At 39.8% G+C, this 12,926-nt stretch overlaps 1 protein-coding gene across 1 annotated transcript in view; it reads right to left on the reverse strand.

The window, feature by feature from the left end:
• Positions 1-12,926, reverse strand: part of Asxl3 (ASXL transcriptional regulator 3) — a 109,729-nt gene that overhangs the window by 14,188 nt on the left and 82,615 nt on the right. The window contains exons 7-8 of the mRNA XM_050135050.1: positions 7,557-7,653; positions 3,984-4,089 (exon numbers count right to left, since the gene is read on the reverse strand). Coding sequence (XP_049991007.1) covers positions 3,984-4,089; positions 7,557-7,653 — 203 coding nt within the window. The remainder of the gene's footprint in view (positions 1-3,983; positions 4,090-7,556; positions 7,654-12,926) is intronic.

Consider the following 12,926-nt stretch of genomic DNA (forward strand, 5'->3'; position numbering starts at 1 on the left):
CAAGACCATGATGGGGACACCCACTGAAACAGTCTACCTGAGCTAATGGGAGCTCACCAACTCCAGTTGTACAGGGAAGGAACCAGTATGGTACCAAACTGGACCCTCTGAATGTACGTGGCAGTTGTATGGCTGGGGAAGACTATGGGGCCACTGGCAGTGGCACCAGGATTGATCACTACTGCTTGTACTCGATTTTTTGGAACCCAATTTCTTTGGATGGATACCTTTCTCAGCCTAGATATAATAGAGAGGGCCTTGGACTTTCCCCAAAGCAATGTGCCTTACCCTTTCTGAGGAGTGGATGGGGCTTGGGGTGGAGGGAGAAGTGAAGGGGATGGGAGGAGGGGAGGGAGTGGGAACTGGGATTGGTATGTAAAATAAAAAAAAAGATGGTTTGTTTTCCTTTTTAAAATAAAATAAAATAAATAAAAAAATCTAATAAATGTTACATGTTTCATTTCTATCCATGGGAGGTTTCCTCTCCTCTGAATAGAAATGGAGGAGGAGTGGATGTGGGTGTCAGAGGGAGGTTGGAGGGAGATGGGATGGAAGAGTGGAAGGAGGAGAAACAGCAGTCAGGTTACAAAAAAAAATTAAAAAATGTTACCCAATCTTTATCTTAGAATCTAATCATATAATTAAATATGAAGAATAATAAAACATGGAGTTATTACAGTTATGTTACCCAATGATACTTATGTCAATCAAGTGTGTGTGAATGCCGTGCTATGAGCAATTTTATACAGGATAGCAGAGAAAAATCCCAAGATAACCAATCCTAACACTTGTTCCCAAGCCAAAGCTAAGTGAAATTCTAGTGAAGTTTGCGATGAGTCACTGTTTTCTCCACTTTAAATTGCAGCATCAGCAGCAGATGTTAGAGAAAGGCATTATAAATGAAACCAAATTGGGGTACAGGCAATGAAAAAGTTTGGATAGCAATATTCTCAGACAAACTTAGGCCAATGAAAAGACAAACAGTGTTCATAAACCAAAAAGGGTCTGGTGCTATGGCAGATCTCTTTTATAGCAAAGAGCCTAAGTAGTGTAGGGATAATGAAATAAAAGAGGAAGCTCATGAAGTGTGTCAGTTATTCAAGATGAAATTAAGATAGTAAAGAGCAAAGAACAAGCCTAGTGAAGTCATCTGGGGCGAGGTCAACCAACTGTTTCTCTACAGCAGTGGTTCTCAGCCTTCCCAATGCTACAACCCTTTCATTCAGTTTTTCATGTTCTGGTGACCTCAAACATTAAGTTATTTTCACTACTACTTCATAACTGTAATGTTGCTACGGTTATGAATAGTAATGTAGATATCTAAAAGGCACACTATCTGATATGGAACCTGTGAAAGGGTCATGACCCACAGGTTGAGAACCACTAGTCTAGGGAAAGACCTTGTATTTCAGAGCATGATAAAGGCAGTGGGAAGTTGTTACTCATGGTATGGTAGTTTTTGACTTCTGCCTCTTCATCTAATGTTCTTGGGAATCTGGGAAGTAGCCAAACTTCTTGGGGAAAAATGTGCATGTTTGTGAATTTTTATGGGAATTATTTATGGAATTCTACTTATTGAACTTCATTATATAAACTATAATCTTACTTATCTTTACTTTCCCTGCTATCTATCTAACCTTTTATAATAACCACAAAGTAGATGCATCTATGGTGGACTTCAGTCTTTTCCTTCATTTTTTTAAAATGCTGACATCCTTTGGTATGACCTAGTTTCTAATACTGTGAATTTCTGAGTTCAACTCCTAGAGATGCTACATCAATCTATCTCAAGAGGGTCTTGTAATCTGTGTGTATGTTTAAATTTTTCATTGCAGACTCTACTGTAGCTGGCTTAAGTAATTCTGTTGGTGACAACATATGAAGACATTGTATTAGCCTGCCTTATTTTTGAGTTCTGAGAAATTATATTAATTATCTCTATTTAGTTTTACTTGTTTGTATGTGAATCTAGGAATCCTTCTAGAGCAATCAAAGAAAGAGTCTTCATTAAGAATATAACTGTTGAGGACAATTCACCAAAGCTGGCTCATGCTAAATAAGAAGCCATTTGTGTGTATATGAACATGTATATGTGTTTGCTATGTTTCATGTAGGTGCAGTTGCATGTGTGTGCATGAACACATTGGTGTGTGTGTGTTTTCAGAGATCACAGGTCAACCACCAGTGTTATTCCTTAGATATTACTCACATTGGCTTTATCCTATTTAGTTTTTATTTATTTATTTAATTATATGTGTCTACATGCGAGTATGTATGTATACAGGCATATGCGTAGAAGCCATACAACAGCATCTGATGTCTTGGAGCTGGAGCTATAAGTATTTTTTGGATGCCAAGATTGTCATGTGGGTATTAGGAGCCTCATGATTATACAGCAAATGCCCTTAAATGCTGAGTCATCTAGCTGCCTCCCGCCATTCGTGTGTGTGTGTGTGTGTGTGTGTGTGTGTGTGTATGTGTGTATGCATATGCATGCTACTTGGTTTTTGATACAGGTTCTATCACTGACCCTTTGAGCTGATGAAGTAGGTAAGGTCATCTGACAAACAACACCATCTTCCAAGTGCTGAGGTTGTAAATGTGCCATCATACACACCTTTCACATTGGTTCCAGAGCTTGGTTGAGCCCCTCATGCTTGCCCAGGAAGCGCTTTATGATAAGGCTACCTGCTTTGCACAGAATCAGCCCCTTTAAAGGGATTTCTTAAGCATAAAAGCTCAAGTGAGATTCCTAGGTTATTTTATTCACTGACTAGAGAAATTTATGAAATGAAATGGCACAGAAGACATTACCTGTGACCATCTCTTGCCTTTGATACAAGTATTAATCAGCACAAGTTTCTCTACAAAGACCTGCAGCTACCACCAATAGCTTGTGGATCTCCTTTCCTCGAAACACGATTGTCTGAGACAGAGATTCTTCACAAAGAATGTCTCTCTGCTAAGCAGGATGCAGAGGGGAAACTGCTTTTAGGTTAGTTCAGTTGCTACCATATATATACCTGTGGTTACTACTGTGCGTTTTTATAAAGAAGCGTGGCCAGGAAGAATGCTCAGTAGATAAAAGTCCTAGCCATACAACCATAATGACCAAAGATTGATCTTCAGAACCCATGCAAAAAGCTGGATAGAATGGGGTACACATGTAATCCCCGAACTCCTAAAGTGAGATGGGAGACAGGAGACTCAACTGAAGGCTCTAGGCAGGCTAGCCTGAAGAACTGAAGGCTCTAGGCAGGCTAGCCTGGAGTACTGAAGGCTCTAGGCAGGCTAGCCTGGAGTATACAATACAGTGGCAGAGACCCTGAGTCAACAAGCTGGAAAATAAAAGCTGACTCCTGCCAGTGGTTCTGACCTTTACACAGGTACCATGATGAGATTACTGCACACACACACACACACACACACACACACACACACACACATCATACACAAATACACACAAAGTTTAAAAAATTAAATCAACTCACAAGTATATCTAAAATATGAAATAAAACCAGGCTACACAGATAAAGTGAAACATAATCCCTCAGGTTCTCTCCAGCACACACATACCACAATGGACATATAAAGTCAATATTTAGAAGGGACAAGTCTGAGAAGTAAATGTGTCTAAAATTACTTGTCTTTTCAATACTCATTAGTGAAAATATATCGATAAACCTAAGAGAATTTGATCAAAACCCACTTAAGAAAATCACAATAGACTTCTTTAGGATTCCACATGTAATTTTTGGTATAAGATGAATTTTCATGAACATGCTATAAACCTTGAAAACCCATTTTTAAACTTTAAGTGCTGATATGCCACTATAATTTTACCTGCAATTTCGTACACTGGGGGACCATTGCCTTTTATCACAGGTTTATTAAGTTTTACAGCGTATGAGGGTGCCATGTGAAGCAGAGAATTACATTTTCATTTCTTCTAGAAGAAATGAGAGAAAAGCACTAGTACTTACCTTTCTCCATAAAACCTCTCAAAGAATTTTTCTTTCCAAGGTTCTGTTTTCTTTTCCTTCTCAATTTCTTGTCTTATTCGTAATTGCATTTCTGGGGTAAACTCTCCTGGTAAGAAATTGGCAATAAACTGAATTAAAATGATCATGTCTTCTGCCAATTCAAAAAGACCTCGTATCATTTATTTGAGTAAACTTCACTGAATATCAAAGGTAAGAAGTGCAATCATCACATGTCTACTGCTGCCCCTTTTATGAACATTGCTCAAATGGTCATTTCACATTAGACCAACTCCTAAATAGGACAGGCTATGGGCTGAAAATGGAACTGTATGTACACTGTCCTGAAGGAAATCATCTTGATGGAAGCGGAAGAGGCATAATGGACTATGAAATATTGTCAAAAAGCCCTGTACAGGCCATAAGAATAATATATGCATTGGAAGCAGAGATAGGGCAGCACTTAATTTTTCCTAAGACAATTAAAGAGGATTACACTCAGAAGTTGATTTTTGAGTTCACTTGTAAAGGATGATCAGGCTTATGCAAGTGATTAGATCACAAGGCATGGAGACATGAATATGCATATTTGTGTCCTTTCAAGTGGCCAATTCTGAGCAGAATATTGGATTATATTAAATAAGAAAGGAAGACAAGAGTCAATTACCCAATGCACATTCTAAAGGGGGATCAGCATTTACCTCAGGAGATAGGAGCTGCTGATGGCATCCCATGATGGAAGAGCGCAGCCAGGTAAACAGGGTGGAAAGACAGGTGATAGATAGGAGGGTGGGGAAATCGTAGGACTCCTGCCTGAACAGCATGGAGGGATAGATGCACGCGGAGGTGGGCCAGCAACGGTCAGGATACCAATAGGTATCAGATTAAAAGTAGGCTCGCAGATACTATTAGAGTACCCAAGTGTGAGGGTGGGTGTGGCAGTTCGGAGAGAGCAGAAGGAAAAACGAAAAGTAAGGGGAAAATCCTAGGTTTAGAACAGAGCATTTGGGCTGGGACCAAGAGTATGAGAAACAAACAAGCAAGATCTGCAAACACTGGACAAAGATAGGGGTGAAGGGCAGGGATCCATAAGAACTGGAAGCTTATAGACAGTAGCCTAAACCTAGGTGGTGATCAGGGCTGCTTGGAGGACAGGTACTGCTCAAAAGAAAACCTTAGGTTAGAGGTCATCATTTCTTAGGAAAAAGGAGATCTGGAAGTGTGAAAGGTCTGGAAAGATACAGGCCCAGGGAACAATTTGAAATATACTATGAATGCATAAGGTATGTCATTTGATATGAAATAGGGTAACAGTGTAAATTAAGGAGACTAAAACACAGTTTGAGGAAATGAGGTGACACACGAGGACTGAGAGGAGGGTGTGAACCACAGCAATCAGAATCTGATAGGAATAGCTTGGGTATCCAAGAGGGAGTGAGGGGCGTAAAGTGCTGCATTTCATGCTTTTAGTCTTTCCAAAACCTTGGGTTGACCTCAAAGGAAGGAAATGATGACAGAACCTTCAGGAAAAGGAATGTCAGAGTTTCCTTATAATCCAGTAGATTTAGAAAATACAATGGATTAAACTGTCATAATTTAAAAGATATTATGTATCAGAATGAATATGAAATGTCTATGATATATTACACATTATTGAAAAATGTCTGATAATAAAAATGGCCAGTATTATCAAAAAATTAGTGAACTTCTTTAGAAAAGGATGAAACTGCACTAAGTGAAAATGTATTTGCATTTCAGGGAGGAGTAGGGGAAACATGGAAGTCAGAGGAAGACACAAAGCTCAGTACAGCATGTGAAGGTTCACTCTACAGTGTGTACTTTACAGAGTATGTGCACTCTACAGTGTGTGTAGTCTATAGTGAGTGTATGCTATACAGAGTACTGTACAGAGTGTGTGCACTCTACAGTGTGTGTACTCTACTGAGTATATGTACTCTATGGTCTGTTTATTCTACATAGTGTTTGTACTCTACACAGAGTACTGTACAGAGTGTGTGCACTCTACAGTGTGTGTATTCTACAGTGTGTGTACTCTACTTAGTATATGTACTCTATGGTCTGTATATTCTTTTTATTTATTTATTTATTTATTTATTTATTTATTTATTTATTTATTTATTTATTTTGGTTTTTCATGAAAGGGTTTCTCTGTAGCTTTGGTGCCTGTCCCGGAACTAGCTCTTGTAGACCAGGCTGGCCTCGAACTCCCAGAGATCCGCCTGCTTCTGCCTCCTGAGTACTGGGATTAAAGGTGTGCGCCACCACCGCCCGGCTTATGGTCTGTATATTCTACATAGTGTGTGTACTCTACACAGTGTACTGTACAGAGTGTGCTAAACAGAGTGTGTGCACTCTACAGTGTGTGTATTCTAATGAGTATGTGTACTCTACAGTTTGTATATTCCACATAGTGTGTGTACTTTACACAGTGTACTCTAGAGTATTTTGCTTTTCAGTGTGTAAACTCTTGTATAGCATGTGAATTTTACCATAGTTTGTATACGCTAGCACAGCGTGTACTCTACTCTAACAAGCATGTGTACTCTAGCATGTGTGTATATTCTAACAGTGCACTACTAGAGTGTGTGCTCTCATAGTGCATGTGTACTTTAGCATAGTATGTGTGCTCCAGTATGGAACATTTATTACATACTACCATAGTACATGTACTCCAACATAGTCCATGAGCTCTAGTGGTGTGTTTGCGTGTGCATGTGTATTCTGACACAGTATACATACAGCAGCACAGGAGTGTACTCTAACATAGTACATGTGCTCTAAAAGACCATGAGCACTCAGCATAATATGTGTTCTAGTAGAACATGTCCACTGTAGCATAGTACAGTACATAGTCCATAGCTCTAGCAGTGTGTGCACTCTAACACAGTGCATGTGCCCTAGCAGAGTGTGTGCACTCTAACACAGTGCATGTGCCCTAGCAGAGCGTGTGTGCACTCTAACACAGTGCATGTGCCCTAGCAGAGCGTGTGCGCTCTAACACAGTGCATGTGCCCTAGCAGAGTGTGTGCGCTCTAACACAGTACACGTGCCCTAGCAGAGTGTGTGCTCTAACACAGTGCATGTGCCCTAGCAGAGTGTGTGCACTCTAACAGAGTGCATGTGCCCTAGCAGAGTGTGTGCACTCTAACACAGTGCATGTGCCCTAGCAGAGCGTGTGCACTCTAACACAGCACCTACACTCTAACACAGTGCATGTGTTTTAGCAGAGTGTGTGCTCTAACAGAGTACATGTACCTAGCAGAGTGTGTGCTCTAACAGAGTACATGTGCCCTAGCAGAGCATGTATGCTCTAACACATCACCTACACTCTAACACAGTGCATGTGCCCTAGCAGAGCGTGTGTGCTCTAACACAGCACCTACACTCTAACACAGCACCTACACTCTAACATAGTGCATGTATTTTGGCAGAGCGTGTGCACTCTAACACAGTACATGTGCCTAGCAGAGCGTGTGTGCTGTAACATAGTACCTGTATCCTAACACAGTACACCTGCTATAGCATGTTGCATAATAATAAGATACTAAAATTTACCTTCTGCCAGTCGCTGTTTCCACCCTTGTGCTGCGTATGCAAAGAATTCATTATTTAGAGCTGAAGTACTGAGGCGTAAAATTCCATCACTTCCCATCTAGGAAATAAGTGGACAAAACAATAGTCCATCAGAAATAATTCAAAGTGAAAGCATGTAAAAGAGAAACAAAAACTAAGTAGTATTAAGAGGGTGTGTGTGTGTGTGTGTGTGTGTGTGTGTGTGTATTAATGACTGATGTAGGAGGAAGGAAGGAAAGGAAAAGGAACTCCACAAAAGATGACTCCAGGGCACCAATCACATGCACTCTGCTTGCTGACTTCCAGCACAGAGACAATTAGTTCTGTCCCCGACTGTAACTGGAAATTGCCTATAGAAGATAGAAAGATGAAGCAGAGCCGAGCCGCTAAGCATTAAGTGATGGGGAATGAAGGAGGTTGAAAGACTAAGGCTAAGGGAATGCACAGGAGGGCATGAGCAGTGATGGACAAATCTATGCAAAAAGTGGACATGGAGTGGGATGAAGAACATAAAGACAGGGTAATTTTCCATTTTGTTAGCACCCACATGAAGAACAAACATGTAAATTCATATAGCTGATACAACAAGGATCTGTTAAATAATTTGAGTGCATGTATGTGTATGCATGTATGTGTGAGAGAAAGCATATATGTGTATACATGTGTATACTGTGTGCATGCTGTGGTATGGATATAGAGGTCAGTGGATGCCTTGCTCAGTTATTTCTCTTCTTCTACCTTGTGGCTTCCGGTGATCAAACCCAGGGCATCAGGCATGGCAGCAAGTATGGGCCATCTTGCCAGCCCACAATTGCACATCATATATATTATTTTTCTATACTCTTTCTTCATCCAGTACAACAGATAAGGCATTATTTAGGAGAAAAGAGGAATGTGGAGTCTCAAAACACATACTGTCTGTCCAAGTTTGGATCACTGAAAATTAAACTGAGAGAAGGCAGCATTAGGAACACAAGTGTGCTGGTGACTAACAAGGCCATCTCCATCTAAGAAGGAACTGGCAGTCACTAAAATATTCACAAATGCAGTATTTCATCCATTCCTTGTCTAGTCTCCATTTTTACCATTATTTAACAGATAGTTTTTAGGTCACCAGTATAAGTTTACATACCTGGTCCTTGTATGGGTGTTAGCAATGAAGAAAAACTCCTCTCCTTAAGTTTTTAATACAGTTTTCACAGAGAAAATGCTTGTTCTTCTATAACCTTTCCATTTATTTGGGTTCTGTGTGGTTGGAATGATTACTACTGTCACAAAATCCAGAATCATCCAGGATACAAACCTCTGGGAAACCCTGTGAAGGAGTTTCTTTTGGGCTAATTTATAAAGAAGACTCATTCTAATTGTGTGTGACACCACTCCATAGGTTGGGAGCCAGAATGCAGAGAAGAAAACAAGCTATGAGCCAAAATTCATCTCTGCCTTGCTCTTAGCTCAGAGGCTTTATAGTGCCTCTTGCTGCCACCATCATGATGTCTCTACTGTGATGAACTGTATGCTCAAGCTATGATGCCAAGATGAAGCCTCTGTTCCCTAAGTTGCTTCCTATAGGGTATTTGATTATAGGGACTTGTGAAATAAGTAATATAATAGCTGTGGTATAGCTTCACCGTCAGCATGACAAGGTCCTACCTTTTGTGAAAACAACCCAGTCATTCTATCTTTTGACTGGATAATTTTAGAATAGCATTTTTGGAATTTATTCTAACCACTGAAAAATTAGGTGCCACTTGGTGATAAGTTGCCAATGGCTGGTATGCACGGATCTGAGAATTACTAAGTCGGATGAGCTAGTGCCTGTTCCATGCATCTTGTTATCTAAATTTTAGATTAAGTGAGATTATAAGCTCCTGTTCTAGGTAAATCACTTCTACTGGGATGTGTTGCTTACTTTGGTACTACTCTTATATGGGGTCATGACTGCTCTGTGCATTGTTGGAAAACTAATGGCATGTCTGATCCTGAGTTATAAGCAGCAACCCCTTTCTAAGATGCAGTATCTGAAAGTATCTCCGAATACTCCTAAATTTAATATGGAGGCACAACCATCTCTACATTAGTAATAGTCTAAGTGATAGAATTAAGAACACTATGGTAGCTAAGACTTGCCTGGATACCTTGCACCTCTCATGTGGTGGGACCACAAGGCAAAGAAGATCTACTACACAGATGGAATCATCCAGAGGCAGAGTGCTGCTATTCCAGAGAGGGACGGGTAGGAGGATGCTGGAAACGCTGAGCATTCACTGGCATATCTTGGTGCATGCAAAGCAGAATCACAGCAATGATTAATGCCAAGATGGCCATGGGCTCAGACTCTTCACGGGTGATTCCTGGGTCCTGCTACCAGGTCTACCAGCAGAAGAGCTGGCCTAAGGATAGTCATAAATTGGTTTTAAGGGGAGATAGAAGGGATATCAAACATAGGTCCAGCTTAAGACTACTGCAGGCTGCAGCTAACCCATGTTATCATCCTTGTTCTTTCTTTCCTTTTCCCTACTTCCTTCCATTCCCTTATCCCCCTTCATGATACGTGACTGAGTAGTCTTCATCTGACACACTAAAGGTGCTACAAGTGTTAGAATGAGTGAGAATTGGTGAAACTCCATCTGTGTCAAGAAACCTATGAAATACATACCAGCCAGGATAACTGCATGCCCTAGTCCCACCCATGTCTGCACAGTTGTGGTCTTCTGCTCAAGATCAGAGGTTTCAAGGCAATCTGTAGAAACAACCTGGGAACAACTCAGGTCCATGGGAAACAGGAATGATTCAAAATAAGACATAAGCCAAGGAACTTGGGCTTTAAATTCTACCTAAAACTGACCTACTGAGTGTTTCTCAAGTAGATGTGAAGTTCTAGGTAAATGGTTTCCAGGTCTATGTTTTATCTTCAATTTACTTCTACATTTCATGACCCTTTTCATTCTGAGTCACAATCCATGAAACCTATGCACTGTACACTAAGTAACAGGAAACTCCAAAATGTTGAAGACTCAAAAAAAAATGCCTAAAAGATCTATGCCTACAAAGATAGCTTCAGGAATGTGGGAAGATGAGAAAGAAAGGGGCAGAAGATATGGAGATATCACTAAAATGCCATTGGAAAATTTAGGGGACAGATGATCAAAGGAAGGTAGACCTTGGATGTGTGAAGGTCTTCAGGATTAAGGAGGTAAACATACCGTGAGCATTTTAGAGGAAAATCAGAAACACCAAGTTTCACTCTGGCAGGAGTAAGTTAATGTCTACCCTTGAAGACAAGAAGATCTTCCAGGAATGTTGCCAAGTATGTTAAGGGATATGCTTCTATGCCTAAAACATGGACAGAGGCTGCATGTGGACCTTGGTGGTGAAGCTAATACATTGAGCAAAGGAACCTGTGCACTGAGGAGTACATGTGCATGAGACACAGAAAGACAGGTCTGACTTGTTCTGCATTTGGGGATATGTATGGAGCTGATGCATCTTCAACCACCTATGTGATGTTCAGAATCTTTAGTGTTCTCTATAATGGTCTCCTCGCTACCCTTATTTTGGTTAGTGAAAGATTTGGAATTTATCTCTGGCAGCTCACATACAGAATTTTTGTTTCACATATTCTTCCAGGCTGGGGGCTTGGCTACTAATTTTGAGACACAAAGACCAGATTATCTCTGACAGATTCTCAAGATCTGAGCACAGGAAAAAGCAAGTGTGATATAAACACATTCTAGAACATGGAAGCTAGCCCTGGAGGAAAATCATTTTCTTTTCAAATAGAAAGTACACGAAAAGTAAGGTTCCTGGCCTATGTAAGACAGCACATTAACCACCACAGCCAAAACAGACTTAGGAAATACGTGCCAATAAAACTTTTAAAATGCACTATTAATTTAATGGTCTTTAAAAATACTGTCTGGAAGAAATAACACTTTAATGAACTAGAACAATAAACATTTCTGAAAGGTTAGTTATTTATTGATGAACTATAAATTCTGTTTTTTTATTAAGCATGATAGAAACACTCATTCTGAAAAAAAATCTTCTCTCATGATGAAGTGTCTAGCTAAACTATTGATCAGCTATTCTTCCTTTTAAATTAACAAGGGAAAAATTGACCAATATAATTTCTCTAGGGTAAGTAATAAGAGTAGAGAGAAATATATTCATATACAGATCCTGGCACAATGTAAAGATTTAATCTTTCTTGATGAGTTTATCATCTGCCTTTGACATTGCTTATTAAAACATTTTATCTTGTTGTATTAACACATGTCAGTAATCATATTTTTTGGATGTTTAGGCAGGAGGTTTGCTCTGAGTTTTTGATGACAGCCTGGGTACATAGCAAATTTTAGCTCATCCTGGTCTCCAGACTGAGATTCTAATAATCCTCCCTTTAAATAAACCAACAAAACAATGACAAAAACATTTAGGAATAGATGGATGTCAAATAGAATTCAAAGAATTAAATAAACATTGTTATTTAAACCCTATGCAATAATATCTAATATCTGAACTCACATTTAATAAAGTAATCTTTTAAATTATGTCTGCGTGTGATAGAAGATGTGGAGTGGGCAGGATTCATTTAGCCCAGGATGGCCTTTTCTTGTCAATGATGATGAAATTAGAACTCCTCTCCTTCCTTCAGCATCTCCCAAGCGTTGGCAGAAAAGACCACCAAGCTAGAGATAATCTTTAACACTATTTTTCTTTGTCTTATTTTGTTTCCCTTCCAGGTGATTTCCCAACACAGTGAGAACTCTTACTAGAGGAGCAACGAGAAGTGTGGGGAATGAAGAAAACTGGCAAACAACTCACACCTAGAAACACACGCAACTTAGATTTCATTTGGAAAGCAAAAACCTGACGAAAAGAAGCAAGTTAGTGTACGCAGCCAAGTAGAGAGCTGGCTGAAACAATGCAGGGCGGCCTTCCTCATACTCACTGTTAATAGGGGACTGTCACCACACCTGGAAGAAGTGGAAAGAGCAAGGTGAGAAATAAAAACAGAGTATCGAGTTCTGTGTGGGGGAAAGAGAGGAAGTGAGGTAGTCAATACCATAGGAATAATGGCCAGCAATAAGACCTACTGAGCCCTGTACTCTATACAGCATTCAGGCCCCAGCCCAATAGAGTCAGAAACCTTGGGACCTTAAGCCAGTCATGATAAAATCTGGTATTTGAAAGGGACAGTTCAGACTTCTTTGTGTGAACATACTGTAAAACAGAGCTATCTGGCAGTAATACAACAACTTTCATGTGTGAATTTAGTTTTGTCTCTACATTGCAAAAGAAAAAGAAAACATGAAACTATTTTTTTTTTTTTTTTTTTTTTTTTTTTTT

This window comes from Alexandromys fortis, unplaced genomic scaffold, assembly GCF_014885135.2.
Source record: "Alexandromys fortis isolate MF-2015 unplaced genomic scaffold, M_Fortis_MF-2015_v1.1 scaffold_25, whole genome shotgun sequence".
NCBI lineage: Eukaryota > Metazoa > Chordata > Mammalia > Rodentia > Cricetidae > Alexandromys > Alexandromys fortis.